The sequence below is a fragment of the Phocoena sinus genome, chromosome 15, assembly GCF_008692025.1.
Source record: "Phocoena sinus isolate mPhoSin1 chromosome 15, mPhoSin1.pri, whole genome shotgun sequence".
Classification (NCBI taxonomy): domain Eukaryota; kingdom Metazoa; phylum Chordata; class Mammalia; order Artiodactyla; family Phocoenidae; genus Phocoena; species Phocoena sinus.
In genome coordinates, this window is record NC_045777.1 from 48464924 (window position 1) to 48485809 (window position 20886).

Here is a 20886-nt window from a genome sequence, read left to right on the forward strand (position 1 = left end):
TTTTGCTATAAAGGGCAGTATTAGGACAATCAGTGAAATGTGAATTAGGTCTGTACAGTAACAGCAAGAGATCAAGGTTAACTTCCCTGATTTTGTCACCGTACAGCAGTTAGGTAAGAACATTCCTAGCTTTTATTAAGGGTAAAGGGGGCACAGTATCTGCAACTTACTTTTAAATGGTTCAGAAAAAAGTGTGCATGTGCACACACATGTATGTGTACAGGGGGCACAAACGTGTGAAATGTTAACATTTAGGGAACTGGGATGAAGGGTACCTGGGAACTCTGTACTCTTTTGTAACTTCTCTGTCAAGACTGAAATTATGTCAAAATTAAAATAAAACATTTCTAAGATACTGTTTGGTGAGTCATTCCTTTTGAACCTTTGTTCCAACCACCCAGCTGGCTCCAGAAAGGTCTTCCCTCCAGTCTGAACAGGGCTAGTTACTGCTTTTTGGCTCACACACGCCTCTGAACGTCTGATGAAGTTTCAGGCCCCTCCCCCCAAAAAACATTCACACTCACACTCACACACACCTGCCTTTGCACACGACCACGGACCCTGACCTGGGAGCCCAGCAAGGAAAACATGGAAGGTCAGAGTGGGAAGCGAATCAGCTCTGAATCCAGGCCGCCTGTCAGGGTCCAGGGGCTTTAGGCCCCGGGGAGAGTTCCTCCCCAACGTCACACACCCCGCAGGCAGGGAGGAGCCGGCGCCAGGACTGCGGTCCTGTCCTCTGCTTTCTGTCTGTGTGCCCTGGCACGGACTTACTCATCCTCTCAAGCCCACTTTCTCTTCCCTAAAATTGAGGCAACGGCACGACCACCTCATGGAGTCGCTGGGAGAATTCAGAGCTCAGAACAGGGCTCACGTTTTTCCTACTCCTAGCACCTTGTACCTTGTCTACTCAACGATGCCCACCCCCGAGCCCACCAGGCTGGGTGCTGGGTGCTGCTCAGGGCAGCCAGTGGCACAGCCAGGAGGCCCCGCCTCAGGCTTACGCCCCAGAGGCCCCAGTTGCCAGCAATTCTTGTTTTTCCTGATACTCTCTGAGATCAGGCCTTTGTTTTCCATCCCACTTGGAGCCCACTGCCTTTTGCTAGACATACCTTTGATTTAATGTAGCCTTTAGCCACATTCACTTTAACTAGAATACTAGACATTTTGGCCAAACGTGAACATACGAGCAGTATATCTGCTTTTCAGCCGCCACTCACCCTCACCTGGAAGTTCTCTCTCAAAATGACACGAACTATAAGGTGTCACTCAGAGTGCAGGTTGGTCTGTCTTGAAGCCCTGGAGTTTCACTGCGGAGAAAAGTATGAAAGGGGAGGTCCACGGACACACACACACCCGGGGGCACGTACGGGCTGGGGCTCAAACCGCCCGTCTCCCACAAGTGTCAGCTCTTCCTCGAGCTCTGGGGTGAAAAAATCCATCACTTTAGCCATAAAAAAGACACACTCAGATAGTAGAATATAACACACCTGTAATCTTAAGAACCTAAACCTTAAAGGCCAAGCAGGCGGCAGGTGACAGCCGATCCCTCCCAGCCTGTTGGGGGTCCCCGCAGGGTCAGGTTGGGAAATGCTGATTTTGACCCTGTGGAAGGGGAGAGGGTGAGGAGGAGCCCAGAAGACTCCTTTTTGGAGGCTGACCATCGCTGCTTTGATCCTGGCACCTGAGTGACTCGGCATGTCCAGCCTGGGGCCTCATGCGGGAGAGGGGAAAGGGAGCCCTGATCCCAGCTAGGTTAACAGAGATAAGCGACAGGACAGCTGCAGACTCTTCCTGCAGGGACGACACACATTACCCTGGAACGAGGGGATTCAAGCTCCCTCTAAGCACAGCTTCCAGAACAGAGATGCTGTGGTCCACGGAATACCAATGCAAACTTTGAAATGTGCAGAGTTTTCTAGAGAGTGTTCAGCCTTTTTTGGATTCTCAAAGGGATTCATGTCCCCAAAAGATAAGAACTACCGCTCTTAATTAAAAAGAGTTTGAAAGTAAACTGATGAGATTGAAGCTCTGGACATGGGTTGTCACAAGGAAAGATTTTTATTTGAGAACATCGGATACTTCTGGAAATGTTCCTGCTAAATCCCAAAACACCTGACAGTCCAGCTCCAACACTCACAAACCCACCAACAGCCTCGTTCCGCAGACAAGACGGGACCGTCCATGGCCGGCTCCCCTCCCACCGCCGCTCGCCTCCATCCAGGGGCACAACTGAAATGCCAGGCCACTCAGCTACTCTGGCCACAGGAGGGGAGAACGGGATCCCGCCTCCCATGCCAGGGCCCCGGTGGGGGATGCTCACGGGGGCACAGCTGAGGCAACGTCACACACAAACACCATGACCAAAGTCAGTGAGTGCCCGAGGGGTCCCCCTGGCTTCAGTGACAGCACAGCCAGGCTGGGACGGGCTGGCGTCCCCCGTGTGATCATCTCACCACCCCAGGACAGTACAGTGCCTCTGAAGGAAGCACCGCAGAAACCCTTAACCGCGATCACATTTCTCACACTTTAAACGGAACGGAATCTCTCTCTCCAAGAACATCAGTTTGGACCTTCCTGGCTCAACAGGCTGTTGGGCAAAGGACAGCGCACCTGCCAGTCTTAGTTGACTGTGGAGTCCAAGGTGTGGACAAAGGCCTGTCCAGAAAGGGCTGGACAGCGACTCAGCCAAAGGGGCGCCCACTACTGACGCCACTGCCCACGCTGCTCTCAGCTCAGCTGAGATCAGAACCCGCGGTGAAGCGAGCACCTGCTGCTAGGGGTCTACTGATGGCCCTTCTCTGCGAGCATGTGTGCCCTCTGTGAAGAGGTGCACTCACATCAGCGTCGCAGCCGCAGGAAGAACGCGTGTTTACACTCCGCGCTCTCCAAGGGGTAATATTTATCGTAAAAATCTAAAACATATTCTTCAGTCTTGAATCCAAACTTCTGGTAGAGCAGCATAGCAGGGTTGCTCGCTGAGACGTGAAGGGTTACGTCCTTGCCCATGCAGGTCTGCCGAAAGAGTGGAAAAACACAAGGTGAAAATGAAAAAGCCGGAGGGAAAATGAGTGGGTGAAGTAACTTTTAAGTGTAGGCAGTCAGTTACAGAAACCAGAGACACTGGGGCCTGAAGCTGAGACACTGCAGCACCAGCAACAGCAGGAAACCTGACCCGTCTCTGCCACCACCAAAACACTGCGCCGAAACGTTCAAGGCCAAGGAAACAGACGGTAAGCTGGATGTGTTCTTTTTCTCTTTGGAGCAAAGAGCCAACAGGGATATTTCGCTGTCAATTGTTTTATATTCAATTGCATTTAAATACATCAAGCATATCAATACCAACATCACAACAATCTTGAAGAAAGAGAGGACAAGAGGAGACATTCTGCTTTTAAAAACCAGATGTCATCCTACAAGGGAATCGTAAAAATTCCCTGCCTAGACCTTCTAGATGTTAAATTATGTAGCCAGATATGAAATATTAAGACTTCTGTTTAATTATACAACTTGAATACCTTATACAGACATTCTGAATCCCAAAGACACTCTCATCACTCCCAAACTTCTCAGAACTGAGGTTTCTGCATTTAGCATGGGCCTAATCCTAGGGGAAAAGAGTGATGCTTGCTCTGTCAAGTCTAGGCAAGTTCTTAGATTCTTTAATTAGCTACACAGAAGAAAGTACCCCAAAAGTCACATAAATTCAGAACTTGCTCTTTAATGAAGAGCCACTGAGATCCTGGACTTGATGAGTTCCTGAGATTTTACAATCCCAGGTCAAAGGCAGACAGATACCTTCTCTTCCCTGCTTCCCTCACATTCTGCATCCAAAGGCATTTTTAGGACAAGAAAGAACGACAAGCACACCAAGGACGACAGTCCTCTTTACGCTGCAAGTTGGCACAATCCCAGCAGCCCTGTCGCCGAGCACAGCTGACCGTCTGGGTGGTACTGTGTCTGGGCCGGGGTTTATGGTCTGGCTGGGGGCCAGGCACCCACATACAAAGACGGACACTCCTCCTCCCAGCCAGGGAGGCTCAGTAAGGACTGGGTGTGCTACCAGAACATCACACCCCTGCCCTATCCACTGGCCCTTGCTGGTGAAGGAGGAGGCAGGAGCCCGTGGCCATCCTACCAGGACAGGGTGGACAGGGGGAGGTCGGCCCTGCGCACGGGGTGGGTGAAGGCAGGGTGTGGCGGGGATAATGGAGACAGCCTCACACTAACTGCCAAGAGAGGAGAGGAGAATGCAACTCCTCGATAAAGGGTTCTCACCAACATCTGGGAATTACTGAGCAAGTTTCATTAAAAACTGGAAAAAAAAAAACACTGAATCATCTCCATCTTCTATTTAAAAAGAATCTTGCCCACGTGACACACAATGCTCCATACCCAATGGTTTCTAAATAAGCTACCAGATAAATTCTGGGGGAAAAAAAAAATCCTTGCATGTTTTTCTGGTGTTAGTATATAAATATATGGTCTATTTTCCTCAAAGGTGATACAGATATATCAAAGGATGAATTACCTAGAAGGTTCACAGCAACAGTAAAATAAAAACAAGCAACATTAACAGAATGCACATACCACTGACTGACAGTCTGGCTAAAATGTTTAAAATTACTTAAGAACTAAAAGTCACTTCTCACTTCCACTTCTCAGAGTCACCGCGGTGGTGATTCCAAGAGCAGCAGCAGTTACGATACGGACGGTACAAGTGCTTTAGGCTCCCACTTGTGGTACTTTCCTCATTTCATTTACTACACATGGTCACAAACTGATTTCTTTGAAACCTCGGTCTGAGGAGTGACCCTCTTTTAGGGGGTGAAGGCTTCTCTCTGGGTGTTAATAACCTCGTGAGCGACACAGACCGGCTCCTCTTCACTGGCGTCACCTGGCGCTGGCCTCCTCCTCCTCCAAGCCTTTCAAGGAAACCCAGAGGCAGGTGGGCAGACAGTGAGCAGAGACAACATACCTGAATCAGATGATAAATCATGAAAGTCGCAATCCCTGCTCTTCTCCACTCAGGATGGACAAACAGAAATGAAATGTACGCTTCGTTGTACTTCACATCGGGGACCATGAAGCCAAAGGCAATGATGACTTTCTTATAGAGGACGACGACGCTGAAGTCCGGGTACTGCAGGCACTCGGACAGGTCAACACCTACGGAGAGAGGCCAGCAGGGTCAGCCCAGGCTCGGGGGCTAGTGAGCAACAGGCCACTCAGTCTGTGCTTTCAGCTGCATCTGCGTGCTAAAACACCCATACTGGAGACAGAGACATTACCATAGACACCACACATTCAGATCATAAAAATAAAAAAGTGAATTTTAGAAAATATCAAAATTAGCATCGCCTGGTCTACGTACATATGTTACAAGAAGAGAAGCAGGACAGGGTGGGTAGGAGAGAGCACACAAGCTCAGAACTGGACGCACCTAGTGTTGCACTCAGCCTCCGGGGCTGCGAGTGCCAGCTGGTGCATCCCTAAGCGCCCCGCCTCGGTATCTGCCTTGGGTAAGATGAGAGATACCCAGACCCCAGGGGGCTGAAGAAAGATCCCGAGACCGCCCGTACACAGACAACTGACAAGCTCTTTAGTACAAATGCCACATTTTACAATAAAGGAGTAAAATATAACATAACTCCATGTTTAATGTTTGGAAGGCACCCAGTGTAGGGGCAGGAAGTAGCAGACACTCCCAGAATGCTCCTTTCAGCCCCATCCCAGCCCCCACCACGTGCACCGTGACATCCTGACAAAATCTCATCCAGCTCCTAGAAGACACGTATTATTTCCTTTACATTCCAAAGCAGTGCAGTAAAACAGATCCACAAAGAACGTGTTTATATTTAGCAATGAAACTGTGTTCCTTTGATCGATGGCTTCAGAGACAATATGTTAAGGCTGATAAAATCACGAATCACATTGGATTTATTCTTATTTTCAAAGTCTGTGGTTGGGGTATTTGGCTTTTTTTTTTTGGCGGTACGCGGGCCTCTCACTGTTTTGGCCTCTCCCGTTGCGGAGTACAAGCTCCAGATGCGCAGGCTCAGCGGCCATGGCTCATGGGCCTAGCCGCTCCGCAGCATGTGGGATCTTCCTGGACCGGGGCACGAACCCGTGTCGCCTGCATCGGCAGGCGGGCTCTCAACCACTATGCCACCAGGGAAGCCCAAGGGGTGTTTGGCTTTTTAAAAAACAACTTTTGGGACTTCTCTGGTGGCGCAGTGGTTAAGAATCTGCCTGCCAATGCAGGGGACACGGGTTCGAGCCCTGGTCCGGGAAGATCCCACATGCCACTGAGACCATGTGCCACAACTACTGAGCCTGCACTCTACAGCCCGCGAGCCACAACTACTGAAGCCCATGCACCTAGAGCCTGTGCTCTGCAACAAGAGGAGCCACTGCAATGAGAAGCCCGCGCACCACAATGAAGAGCAGCCCGTACGCAGCAATGAAGACCCAACGCAGCCAGAAATAAATTAATTAATAAAAATAAATAAATAAAAACAATTTTTGGCTGTGCTAACACTCTCAAAAGGACCAGCTAAATAAACACACAGAATTATTACGCAAAAATCACAAGTGTCCAAATACGCCCAAGCTACCAGCCTGTGTGGTACTGATGGACATTACCTGGGATCTAGACACATGTGGAAGCAAAAGAGGGTGAATCATTTATTCTGGAACCAGAGACAAACAGGGAAGAGGAACAAACAAAAACACTGTTTATTACTTTAACTGTTCGCTTCTTCTTGACCTTAGGAAAGAAAGAGATGTTTATATTTTAATATTTCTATGTTAGTAGAGACAAACTGAATGAAATCATATAAGGTTTTGGGGGTCACACGACATACACTAATTTTAAAAACTGCTAAAATGAATGACACAGAAAATGGATCTGCCTAGTTCAGGAGGGGAGAACATACCAGGCCAGAAAAACTCCTGACACATGGAGTTTATCGTCGGGATGTGATTTGGCCGGACATAGCAGTAATCAAGAGGTGCGTCCGGCTCTGGCGTCCAGTGAGGGTCACTCCTGTGCAGGTGGGAACGAATCTGGGACAGCAGCTGCAGTTTGGGTGGCTTTGTTTCATAATCACGCCTCCAGAACCCAGAAAATAAACAAACTGAAGTCAAGAAAAATACCCATTATTCCCAGCCATTTGATTCACAAAACTCTTTGATCTGCTTGAAATTTTAACTTAATTTGCACTACTTTATATATGGCGGCTGACTTAACAGCTACAATACATTTCTGGTATGAAATTTAAAATTCATTCTATCAATATTTGTCAGACTCAACCCCTCAGTACCTGCCAGGAACTCTACTAGTGCTGGTAAGCCTTGATGAACAGAATGGGTAAACAGAAACAGCATCCTAATTCAACGCTCTGAGTGCTGGGACACAGGACAGAGCCCAGGAGAGGAAGGCCCAACCCTGCCAGGACAACTGGGGACCAGGAGCTGGAGGAGGCTCGCATGCTGCTTCCCCGCGTCTGCCCGGGAGGGCGGGGCTGTGCCAGGAGGACCGCATGACTGGGGGCTGCAGAGCAAGCGTGGTCAGCAGAGACAACTATCACTCATGCACAGCCCGGTGCTGGGGCCTCTCCGGCCAGCTCGGCGTCCAGGGCGCTGCCTACACAAGGAGACTCATCAGCAGTCCACAGAGAGGCCCGACTGAGACATCATCCCATTTTTTCATTTCACAGACTAAATATATATAGAACTTTGAAATTTAAAACAAAACAATGAGTATGATAATCATAATGAAATCTAACAGAGTTAACTTATCCTTGCCTTTTATGTTTCTTTCAAAGGACCATCCTTTCTGCAAAAATGTACAGTTGAAACAAGCCAAGGATGAGACTGGACACAGAGCACAGACTCGGTCCTTGCTGATGCCAGCTCACAGGTCTTGGTCTTTATTCGCTCCAATGGGGGAACAGGGCTTGAAAACCACAAACATTACTCCCCGCGACACACTCAACATCACAGCTCTTCTCTGTATACCTGATGTAAGGCTTTAGGATCCGAGAAGTGTAAGGGCTGACAATGCTCTGGTCCACAGCCATATCTTCCGACCCCACCAAACGGTACAAAAACTTCGTGGTCTGGTGCCGAAATCCTTTCCTGGATGGCAAGGCAGTCTATGAGAAAGACATGTTAGTTATATAAAAATAAAATTACTCAAAGGATTGGTTTAATTTCCACAGATAAGTCGTACTTACAACATTTTTATGTGTCAGAAAGTAAGTCTTTCCACAGGACTTAACTGGAAAGCTCAAGGTTCAATACAAACTTCATAGGTACCTTGACATAAAAATGGATATGAAAAACTAATCCCGGTTTAATAGTTTAAAAGCAAAATAATTTAAAAATTTTTAAAGTTTTGTAAAGATTTTAAGAGATTTAGACAGGTGAAATGCAGAATTGATCCCTGGATTTACAGCCTCTCCAGGTTTCATGTTGTCTATAAAGGCAGTCAATCCACTCATCAAATGTTCACCAGTCCAAGCATCAGGGGGGAGGGGTAACACACCTAGGCTTCCTGTCTCATGAGTGGTCTCTGTTATCACAGGGGCGTGGGGGCCAATCACTGCTGCATCTGTATGTGGATCTATTACAATATGTCTCTACCAAGTAAATCTGACAAAAGTAGGACTGCTGCAGATTATCATCCGTAAAACACAGCATGAGCGGAGAGGCCCGACCAGAGGGTCAAGGGGGACGCAGTCCTGCTCCTCCAGAGGATGTCCCCACAGAAGGGCTGCAGACGTCTGCTCTCCAGGCACTGCTGCTCCAGGGCCCTCGGTCATGTCGCAACAGAAAATTAGGGTTTTATAGCAAAGAGCTCAGATGGAAAGATTAAAAGGCACATTTATAAAGTGGTTTGCCAAGGGTTGGATGAAGTTTAGAAACCTGAGTTGTTTTTGTAGAAACAGCTTGCTCTTAGCATAGAAAATAACTTTGTTGGAAGAAGAGCAAGAATTCTTTCCTTAATAATTTGCTCTGATTACTTTCCCAAACCGGACACCAAAACTTTCAAAGGCCAACTCTGAAATTCTTCCAGGACTTTGCATTTCAAAGTGAAATTCAAAGTTGTGGTATACAGTTTCCAAATATGGCTCAATGCTTCCTCCTGTGCCTGAAGGTACAAGTGTCTCCCCATATGGAAAGGCGGCGCCAATGTCCCCTCCCCTGGAATCTGGTGAGCCTGGGACAGGCTGGACCAGTCAGAACATGGCATAAAGTAACATTCTGGGACTTCTGAGCCCAGGCCATAAGGGAGCCGGCGGCTTCCACTTCCTCCCTCCTCGAGCCCAGCTGCCATGGTGCCCAGGCGCAACCACTGAAGGGCTGGCGGCCACATGGAGACAGGCTCTGGAGGACCCAGCTCCCAGCTGAGTGGAGCCACAGGGTGCCCCTTCCTTCAGCACATGAAGGAGAAGAACACCCAGCTGAGCCAGTCAACCCACAGACTCAGAAGAAGAATTAAATAGTTACTGTTTTTTTTGTGTGTGTGGTACATGGGCCTCTCACTGTTGTGGCCTCTCCCGTTGCGGAGCACAGGCTCCGGATGCGCAGGCTCAGCGGCCATGGCTCATGGGCCCAGCCGCTCCGCGGCATGTGGGATCTTCCTGGACCGGGGCACGAAACCATGTCCCCTGCATCGGCAGGCGGACTCCCAACCACTGCGCCACCAGGGAAGCCCAATAGTTACTGTTTTAAGCCACTAAGCTTTGGGCTGGTTTGTAATGCAGCAGAGATTACAGCAGCCCCTGAGCCCATGAAACAGCATCAGGTTAAATGGGAAGGTGAGGTCTGTGAAAGACCTGGATGCACACAGTCCCCACCCCTTTCCTCTCCCTTGCTTCCACACCAGTTTAAACATCCTCAGCTTCTGCCTGGAACACTACTCTAGAATCTACTCCTGGTGAAGGTGCTGTGAAAACTGCTGAAATGACAACAAAGGACTCAGAATATTGCAACTTAGTTGACAAAGCAGCAGCTGCAGGGTTTAAGACGACTGGCTCCAATTTTGAAAGACGTTCTAACTGTGGATAAAATGCTATCCAACAGCACTTCATGCTACAGAGAAACTGTTCATGAAAGGAAGGGTCAATCAATAAAGCAGACTTCACTGTTGACTGATGTTAAGGAACTGCCACAGTCACTATGATCAGTCCACAGCCATCAACATCAAGGCAAGACTCTCCACCAGCAAAAAGATTACAACTCACTGAAGGCTCACATGATGGTTAGTACTTTTTAGGAATAAAGTATCTTTTTTAAAAAAGAATAAATTTCTTTTATTTATTTTTATTTTTGGCTGCATTGGGTCTTCATTGCTGCATGAAGGCTTTTCTTTATTTGTGGCAAGCAGGGGCTACTCTTTGTTGCGGTGCGCAGGCTTCTCACTGCGGTGGCTGCTCTTCTTGCGGAGCACGGGCTCTAGGCACACGGGCTTCAGTTGTTGTGGCGCACAGGCTTAGCCCTGCACCACGGCTCGAACCCGTGTCCCCTGCATTGGCAGGCGGATTCTTGACCACTGCACCTCCAGGGGAGCCCCAGGAATACAGGATCTTTTAATTAAGGTATATATTTTGGATTTTTAGAGATAATACTATTACACACTTGTTAGACTACACTATACTGTAAACATAACTTTTACATGCATTGGGAAACCAAAATATTCACGTGACTCTCTCTGTTGCAATATTTGCTTTAATGAAGTGGTCTGGAACTGAACCCGAAACATCTCTGAGGTCTGCCTGTAAGCACTCAACAAACAATGTTAAGGATAGGTCTCTTCAAAAAACCAAATGAAGAGATAAAGAAGTAATGGCGTCAACATTCATATTAGGAGTCCAGAAGGGGAGTAAAAAAATAAAGGAGGAATGTATTTAAAGAGCATGATGAGGAATTTCCCAAAATAAAGAAGCATGAGTTCCCCTTCGGGTTCCAGTCCTGCATGTAAGGAGCTCGGAAGTCCTCACTCCACCATAACAAGGAAAAGGCTGCACAAGCTGAAAATCAACAACTCTTCTCCGACCCATCAGAGAAGTAAGGTCACAGGGCAAACCGTTGCCTCACAGACTGGAGACAGACAAGTGGATACAGAGGTTCACAACCTACTGGAGTAAGAAGCCTCGGGAAGCAGTGCCGGGAGGGGAAAACCTTACCTGCAATCGATGAACTGCTGGCGGCTCAGCGGGGACAAGTCTGAGAGAACAGAGACCAGGGAGGCCCCGCACTTGCGTGAGTTCTACCTCTAGGAGGCTCTACCAGGTGCTCACTGTGAAGATCAAAGAAAAATCCCCTCCTGCTGCCATTGGCAGTAGCTCATTTTGAACTGTCAGGGTATCTGTGCTCCTTAACAAGGCTGCCCTCAGGCGAAATTATTCTGCCAGAGCCTAACCTACCTGAGGGAAGGGAATAGCCAGCCCCTGCCCCCTCTAGCCACCCTGTCCCACCTAACTGGGGAGGAAAACTGAGAAGCCCTTGTGGAGTCTCAGCCCAGGGGCACACGCTCACTTAGACCGAGGACCAATCCGAGGACTGTAGAACACCTCCCCACCACATCACTAATGGCCTATTCCCACAGTGCCTTGTACCCAGGACACCATCCCTGGCTGTCAATTACAAGGCAAGCTAAAAGGAAAAAACACAGTTTGAAGAGACAGAAGCATCAGAACCAGACTCAGATATGGCAGAGATGTTGGAATTACTGAACTGGGAATAAGTATGATTAGCATGTTAAGGGCTCTAATGAACAAAGTAGAGGTTATGAAAGAACAGATGGGTAATTTAAGCAAAGATGGAATTTATAAGAAAGAATAAAAAAGAAATGTTAAGATTAAAACCACTGTAGCAGAAATGAAGAACGGCTTTGATGGGCTCACTGGTAGACCGGACGTGGCTGAGGAAAGACTTCCTGAGCTTGAGGACATGTCAACAGAAAAGCTGCCAAAACTGAAAAGCAAAGGGAAGAAAGACAGAACGGAACAGAATATCCAAAAACTGCGGTACAACTACAAAAGGTGTAATATATGCATAATGGGAATAGCAGAAGGAGGAAAAAGGAACAGAAGAAACACCTGAAGCAATAACAACTGAGAATTTCCCCAAGTTAATGAGACACCAAACCAAAACCACAGTCCCAAGGAGCTCATAGAATAAGGAGGATAAACGCCAAGAAGCATGTCGGACACGTGTAACTGAAAAAGAAGAGGTGCCAAGCAAGATAAATGAGAGCAAAAAACACTGGAAACGCATGAACACAAGTCAAGATCAAAAACAAAGGGAAAAATTGGAAAGCTACCAGGACATGGGACAATAAAAAAGGAGGCCACCTACAAAGAAACAAGAGTAAGCCTGACATTGTGGCTCCAGGAACGACACTACAGCAAGACGATGATGGAGTAATAATGCTAAAACATTAAAAGAAAAAATGACAATTTTATATCCAACTATGTTAGCATTTAAATGCAAGAGTGAAGTGAAGATCTTCTGAGGCATACTGGTTTAAAAATTAACCTCAGGGCTTCCCTGGTGGCGCAGTGGTTGAGAGTATGCCTGCCGATGCAGGGGACACGGGTTCGTGCCCCGGTCCAGGAAGATCCCACATGCCACGGAGCGGCTAGGCCCATGAGCCATGGCTGCTGAGCCTGTGTGTCCGGAACCTGTGCTCCACAACGGGAGAGGCCACAACAGTGAGAGGCCCGCGTACAGCAAAAAAAAAAAAAAATTAACCTCAAAAAGACCGTATTTTCAAGAACTATCAGAGGAAGTACTCTAGCAAGAAGTTAACCCAGAAGAAGCAATGGGAAGTGAGACTGAGTGAACACTTTAGTGAGATTTACTGGTACCTAAACAAGCAACACAAAAGAAAAAAGGCAAAGGAGAGCACGCAAAGGTATTTTTTTGTTTGCAGGGTGAAGAGCACATGATAATATTAAAAAATTAACAGAAAAATCAATACATGTCTTAAGTTAGGACCTATAAAAAGAATAAAAATAGAACATACAATTTTCTTTATAGAAAAGATTCAACATCACAGACTATTTTCTTTGACTAGATATAATTTGACTAGAAATTTCACTAGATAATTTGACTAGAAATTAAATATAATTTGACTAGAAATTAAATCAATTACTAAAAGATACTGTAAAAATTCTCATGTATCTAAGAAAACTATGAGCTATTTACCACTAAATAACTCTTGGGTTAAAGAGGAAATGCTGAGAAAAATTATGAAACACAAAGTACTGACTAATAAAAAAATCACATCATTTCAAAGGTCATGAATCATGGCTAAAATATCATAGGGACAGTTATAGCTATGAATATATTGATCAGAAGACAAGAAAGAGAATGGATTGAACAAATGCATTTACGGCGGCTCCCCTATGTAACTGCATTAAAGTGATACTAAAATTCCAGGTTAAGATGGGGGATTAAACATAAACATCCAATTTTATTTCCTCCCAGAACCCAACTACAAGAAACAGACTTTAAAAAAAAAAAAAAAGACAAGCAGGCAAGAACAAAAAGATCAGGAGAAGAAACCAAAGTAACTGGGAAGCAGATGGACACAAAGTAGCAGATTTAAAGCCAAAATCCCAAGCTGGCTTTCAGTGAAGTGAGAACCGGCCCAACCTGTACTGCAGAATCCTCCTAAATTACGCAGGTGGCAGCACCAGGTTCCTCTGGAACTGGGAAAAACTAAGGAGCAGGTAAAAGCTGTGGGTGAAGCAGGAAGGCCCCAAACCTCCAACCCCTCTCCCACCCACAGCGTGGCTGCCCTCCCACAGGAGTCTGGGGCCCAGATCTACAGAAGGCCTAACCAGGCTCCGGACGGGCAGCTCACGTGGCACTGAAGGGTGAGGCCTGCACCAGCTGAAGGCTGAGACCCCCCTCTCCCGGTGGCCACAAGGGTCCCGAGACTGAGGAGTCTTCTACAGGGACTCTGACTGGCCTAAGGGCCTAAAGGAAGTTATACTGGGGGTCCTCGGCCGAGGACTGACTGGCCTAGAATTCCCAGTTCAACCTAGCTTTCCCGAAGACTCTGAAAGCACTGCTCCACTGCCGGCTTCCTTCCAGTATTGCTGTTAAGCTGGCGCTCAGCTTTACCCAGCGCTAGCTGGGGATTCTGGCTCTAAATTCAAGGCCTTTCAGACACACAAGGTCTCAAAGTTTACTTCCCGGGCAGCTTTCCTCTGGAAGCCACTAGGATGTGCTTCACTAAAGAAGGGAATAAACCTATGAAAAGGTAAAGATGGGGAGCAGGAAACAGGGGGTTCAATCCAGCAGAGGGGAAGATGGGGCTCCGGCGAGGGGAGATGCCAGGACCACGATGACGGCCAGTACAGAGCGACAAGTGTGACTCAAGGGGCAGACACCCTGAGGCTACCGTCACTAAGCCTCTGCCCCACTGGACCGTCTTGTAAACCTGAGGAGGCTTGTCCGTGCTCAGCTTGGTTCACAACGCATGTGAGGCTCCCCTGCTCCCTCCACAGGCTCCCTGGGTCAGCGGAGGACACTTACCCCACAGATAACCGCCCTGACCTCTGACAAGCTGGAGGGAAGCACGGCAGCCCTGATGCAGGACAGGGACCCAACCCCCCGGGACCCACCTCCCGGCAACCCCGACCAGATTTCCGCACATTCCCTGGTACACACTGCAGCCCGCTGATGCTCAGACTCCCAGGACTCCTTAACGACCTTAACTACCGACTTCCCCGGGAAGGGGTCACGTCACGGCAGCTGAAGCCAGAACACGACTGGATGAGTTTCCTGAGGCTGCCGTATCAACACTGCACAAACAGGGGGCCTTAAACAACAGAAATGTTATGTATTCCTTCTCTCATGGTTCTGGAGGCCAGAAGCCAGCCATCAAGGTGCCAGCAGGGCCGTGGTCTCTCAGAAGCTCTGGGTGGCAATCTATTCCATGTCCTTCTCTCGGCTTCTGGCGTGGTTGGCAAGGCTTGCTGCCCCTTAGCTCTGCAGACACATCACTCTAAAAGCTGTGAAAGCTGCCTCAGTCATCACATGGCATGTCTCCTGTGTGTCTCTCCTCTTGGAAGGACAGAAGTCACACTGGGTTAAGGGCCCAACCTACTCCAGTGTGACCTCAGCTTAACTACTTATACCTGCAAAGGCCCTATCTCCACATGAGGTCACATTCACTGGCATCAGGGGTCAGGACTTCAATATACACTTTTGGGGACACAATTCAATCTACATCAGTGACCCAAAAAGCCCGTAAAGCTTATCTTCTCCTGGAAGCCTTCATCTAATAGCGGCAATTTCCTCGCACAGCTCCATCTGTGCTTCCTACTTAGTTTGCAAAACAAATAAACAAACAAAAAAACAACTAAAAGTACATTGTTTAGGGATAAAGACGTTAAAAAGGCAGAGGAATGATTAACACTGAAAGTCAGAAAGTAGCTCCCTCTGGGGGGAGCAAGCAGTGCCCAGAAGGATCTTTAAGGTGTTTTTAATGCCCTGTGTCTTAACCCAGGAGCTAGATTCATAGTTATTTATCTTATTAACCTCTAAATTATATCCATATGTTCTATGCATTCTTCTATGGGTACGATGCATTTCACACTTTTAAAAATTACAATGCATTTCATACTTGTAAAAATTAAGTATAGGGATTAAAAAGACAAACCTATGAGCACAAAGAAGAGGTGAGCAGATGACAGCAATGAAAGCATATGAGTAACTGGCAAGTGACTAAGACCAGCAGAGCCAAAACCTAAGGCAGGCTAGACTCTGGCGGCTCCAAAGAGATTCTGAGGCAGCCAAGGGTGGAAGCTCTGTCCTGAAAACAGGGAAATTCAGGTGAAGTTTAACAATAGCGTGGTCAGCTCCTGATCCTCCCTTTGAGGCTTCTAGGATGTAGGCAGGCAGGTTACTACTTCCCAGGAAAGGAAAGCTGGGAAATAGGGAAATAAAGAAAATTAAGGGGATCCAGCTACAGCAAGAGTCTTTGGCAAACTACAGACCCCACAGGCCAAATCCAGCCTGCTTTTGTAAATACGTGTTATTGGCATACAGCAACGCCCATTCATCATGTATCATGTATGCTGCTCTCACACTGCACAGCAGGGCTGGCCTGCAAAGCCACAGCTACTTACTATCTGACCTTTTACGGAAAAGGCTTGCAAATCTCTGGTCTAGAGCGTCCAATATCCAAACAAGAGGGGTGCTCTAAAGAGACAAACCAGAGAAAACAGAAGCTAGGAAATTCCAGAACTCAAGAAGGAGCATTTCAGGGACTTCCCTGGTGGTCCAGTGGCTAAGACTCTGCACTGTCTATGCAGGGGGCCTGGGTTCAATCCCTGGTCAGGGAACTAAATCAAGCATATCATAACTAAAGAGCCTGCATGTCGCAAAGAAGATCCCACGTGCCACAACTAAGACCCAATGCAGCCAAATAAATAAATAAATATTATTTTAAAAAATAAAAAGAAGGAGCGTTTCAAATGGCAAGGCCCACAGAGCAAAGGCCCAGCCCCAGGGAAGAAAAGCCCCACATGTGGTATCATCACTGGGTAATATCAGAACACTGGCAACAAAGACCGGACCCCACTAGTGTCCAAAGAAGCAGATAGGAAAATGTGCAAAGAGTCCAAACAGGCAATTCACAAACAACTAGGAAACAGGAAAAATGTTTAACTTCACCTGTCATCAAAGAAATGTAAATAAAAAACAAGGCTTCATTTTACAGCCATCAGATTAGCAAAACCAATTAAAGGATGGTTAGTAGCAAACTCCACCAAAGATACAGGAGAGAAGCCGCCTTGCTCCTGCCGTGGGAAGACGGATTCCAGCACTTCTGGGTGGAATCAACTGTTCCCGGGAGCGCTCACACACAGGCATCTTCCGGCCACGCTGACCCACACTGACCCCAGCTGCTCTTTCTGCAGGGTGTCACCTAGCTACACAGATGTCCACATGCCTTCACTCCTGCTCAGCTCAGTGTCCAGTATGTTTTATGTCCTCAACAAACCTGTCCATCAAAGCCACGACCCAAACCATGTACAGCCACCCTCAGGGACTAAGAGATACAAAGAAAACATTTAGGTTCCTTCTGGAATCCCCAAAAGGAAAACAAAAATCCGAACTCAGATGTATGAAAGGATGTTCATATTGGACAAATAAAAAAAAATACAGCCCAGCCATTTTTGTACCTCTCTCCCTTGCTGTTTTCTTCCACATGCCCACGTGCTCCTTGGAGCTGTGGCCCCAGGAGTTGGAGAGCGAGGCCAACACTTACCTGGTACCGGTCAAGGATTCTGAAGTCCTGACAGGTCGTCCTGTACATGGCTTGTCCAGCTGGAAGCCTGGAAACTCCTTCTTTGGCCCCATAAATCCCGTCCACTAACAGAAGCGTGGCATTCACAACCTGATCCAGGTCAAAGAGCGGCAGCCCCCGGTCCCTCTTCGCCTGCCGGACAATCAGCTTGCGCTTCAGCCGCCGGGCCTCCGGGGTCATGGCCACGGCCCCAGGACAGGCTTCCAGCCGCTTGAGGAGCAGCTTCTCCTCGTAGATGCTCACGGGGGTGAACCTGGGCCCTTTGGGCTTCCGGTCCTTCTCCAGCACGGGCTTCCTTTTCTCTCGAGCCCTTGTTTGCAAGGACGTGTTGGAGTCTGTGTCCTCGCTGTCGATGTCCATCCTGTCGGGCTTCTCTTCCTCACTCTCCACCTCCTGCTTGATCTGCTCAGGGGCTCTGACCTTCTTCCTGCCTCCAACCCCTGGCCCCGACGCGGCCGAGCCGGGAGGGGGCGGGAGGTACTCCATCCCAGGGTCGATGACACCGTCGCCTTCCATCTCATCGTCATCTGCACAGAGCAGAAAGCAGAAGGGGAATGCAGACCCGCCGCCCACAGGGACAGCGCACACACTGCCATCAGAGCCACACACAACCCAAGAGACCCGAGGACGGGCCGTCTTACCGTGAAACAAGGCTTGTGGTGGCATCACGTCTGGAATCAGATCGGCTTCTGAGAGCAGGCTGGGCGTGGCTGAGTGAGAGGCAGGGGTCCCAGGGGCAGAGAAATCCAGAGACGGGGAAGGAGATGGGCTTGTCAGCGGGGTGCGGTCGGAGGAGCTCAGGGACGAGAAGTCGATCACTTCTCCTTTTTCCAGAATCACATCCGGCCTACGTCCTCGGCTGATGAACTTCACAGGCGTCGAGGAGGTGCTGCGGTCAAGAAAGCCAGCTGCCTCTTTCTGGGCTCTCCGGATGTCCTTCGCTTCCTGAGTGCGAGACCTTTTCTCTTTCAATTCCATGGCAGATTCCACAGGATTCCGACTCACCCGCTTTCTAAGTCCCTCGACAGTAATGATGGGATCTAAAGTTGGTTTCGAGGCTGCTGGAAAAGAATAAATATCTAAATTTTTTAATAGCTATTCAACGTTAGCTGCTTCTTCTACCTTATTATGACTCTACTTCCATGTTTGAAAGAGAAAAATGTTCAATGAATGCCCTAAACTAAGACTTAGACTTCTCTTAACCAGGAAAAAGGAATTATAATGCAAATGTAAACACTTCTGCACCGTCTTTCTCCTACTGGAATTGGTAAACGTTAAAAGTTTGATAATGCTCAGAGAGTGTAGGGGGAAAATGGATAGTTCATGCCTTTTTGATAGGGCATAAATTTTATTACAACTTTTTGGAGGGTAATTTGGCAATATGACTAAAATTTTGAAAAAATATGCCCTTTGATACAGCAACCTATTTCCAGGAATTTATCACAAAAAACTGGCAAATGTGTGTAATTATAGTATTGTTTAAATACCAAAAAAGGACAGAAATAACCAAAATGTCCATCAACAGGGTAAAGGTTTAATAAATTATCACATAGCCATTCAATGGAATGCAATGAAATAAAAAAAATAGCATAGATCTACATGTACTGTTATGAGAAGATGTCCAATGTATACTGACTGGTAAGTGGGGAAAAAAATGGAGAACAAGTAATATAGTATGAATCAGTTTATGGGGTTTTTTTTTAGTAAAAAAAATGCTTCAATATGCAGAGAGGACTTCTGAAAGCTTCACAAGAGACAGCAGTGGCTCCGCTGGAATGAAGCTGCAGGCAGGGTGGGCATGTGGGGAACTTTCAGACTTTACACCTTCAATACTATGAGATTTGTTTCCAATTATATTTTGAAAACTTTAAAAGGTCATTAAAAATTTTTCAGATAAAAAAAATCAGATCAATGTGTGATATAAGGAGCTACTGTTAACTTTTTACAAGTGTGAAAATGGCATTATGGTTAGGCTACAAAAGAGAGTCCTTATGGATAAGAGATAAATCATGAAATATTTAAGAAGGAAGTGCTGATGCCTGGAAGTTGCTTCTAAATAATCTGAGGGTGGGGATGTGTGGAGGATTGGGAGAAAGGACCCAGGGGCCAAGGTAAAATGAGACTGGGACGTCCCAGGTGGTCCAGTGGTTAAGAATCCGCCTTCCAATGCAGGGGACGAGGGTCTGATCCCTGGTTGGGGAACTAAGATCCCACATGCTGAGGGGGAACGAAGACCCAACACAGCCTAATAAATAAATAAATATTTAAAACAAACAAACAAACAAACAAAAAAACCAAGATTGCCAGTGATAACTGCTGAAGTAAAGACAAAGGTACCAGGGGACTCACTATATTACTTCACTATATTACTTCACATTTGTATATTTAAAATTTTCCATACTAAAAAGATTAAAACCATAAATAAACAGATTGAAAATAGAGAACCTTTCAGATACTAAAGGAAATTTATTAAACTGGTAACTTGATTAGGCAGTTATAAAACATTTTTTGTATAATATTTATTTACGGCATAAAAAACTGTGTTAGAATAAAACTGTGGGGCAGAGCAGCTCCGGGGAGGCAAGGGCTCCGTGCCTGGTCAAAGCGGATTGTCTACACTGGCACCTCTCAGCCAGTGTACGACAGTACCTTTCACTTTCAGAGTGGAAATGGACAGCTTCTCTCCCTCGGGTTTCAGGGTAGGGGGCCTGTTGTGGACGAGCTTCCACCATCCCGGTTCTCCAAATTCCTGAGCTCCCGAGCGGAAGTACATGGGGCTCCCCACGCTAAGGCAGCCCGCCACCGTGCTCCACCAGGTGGAGGTCTTTTTCCTGGAGAGTCCAAGAATGTAAAAATTATTGGCTTTTCAACTCTATCCTTACATAGACAGTGCAGTCTCTGCCTCCAAGTCTGTGATAGGCTATGGAACTTCCCCTCTTTGAAGGAACAGAGCACAATGGATAAAGGAGAGGCTCGGGGTTCTGCGTGGCTTCAAATCCCAGCTCCATCACCTTCTAGCTGCCTCAGTTTCTTCATCTTTAAAATTAGGATAATAGAATGTGCAAGACGGCTGTGGCGATTAAATGAAGTTAATTCAAACAAAGCTCATAAAACACTTCTTATCCATGATTATGGAGTTCTACAGGCTAATTTTATTTAACTTGAGCTGCTTTTATGTATGAGTTAAACACAACTCTCAGGAAAGAAAGCAGGAGAGTCATTAGCCCTGGTAAACAGTTCATTTTACCCATGGAGGAGGATGCATCCCTCAGTCTGCTACTTGCCTTCGCATAGTAAAGTAGGAATAAAACTATATGGTATGTCCCACAAACACAGAGTTGAACCTTGGGGGAATTACCAACTCTGACCAAACCCCCCCAAAATACAGCAAGCATTTCAAAGTAACTACACAACAGTGTATACAACAAAAATTTTAAATGATATATAAAATGTCAACTATTCAGGTTCCTGTTAAAAGTGCTTTTTTAAGGAAACTGTTCTATTTCCACCTTGAAAACATAAATCAATGACCGGAAATCCTAAAGAACAGT

At 47.0% G+C, this 20886-nt stretch overlaps 1 protein-coding gene across 6 annotated transcripts in view; it reads right to left on the reverse strand.

The window, feature by feature from the left end:
• Positions 1-2038: 2038 nt before the first annotated feature.
• The window catches only part of KAT14 (lysine acetyltransferase 14), a 40321-nt gene continuing 21473 nt past the window's right edge, over positions 2039-20886 (reverse strand). For 2 of the 6 annotated variants that reach the window (XM_032605124.1, XM_032605129.1), the window contains 6 exons: positions 19985-20166; positions 17977-18396; positions 17297-17862; positions 8020-8156; positions 6936-7120; positions 2039-5166 (listed from right to left, as the gene is read on the reverse strand). In XM_032605124.1, the coding sequence (XP_032461015.1) occupies positions 4754-5166; positions 6936-7120; positions 8020-8156; positions 17297-17862; positions 17977-18396; positions 19985-20166 (1903 nt within the window). In that variant the 3' untranslated portion in view covers positions 2039-4753. The remainder of the gene's footprint in view (positions 5167-6935; positions 7121-8019; positions 8157-17296; positions 17863-17976; positions 18397-19984; positions 20167-20886) is intronic. The other 4 variants (XM_032605128.1, XM_032605127.1, XM_032605125.1 and 1 more) reach the window with 4 other exon arrangements.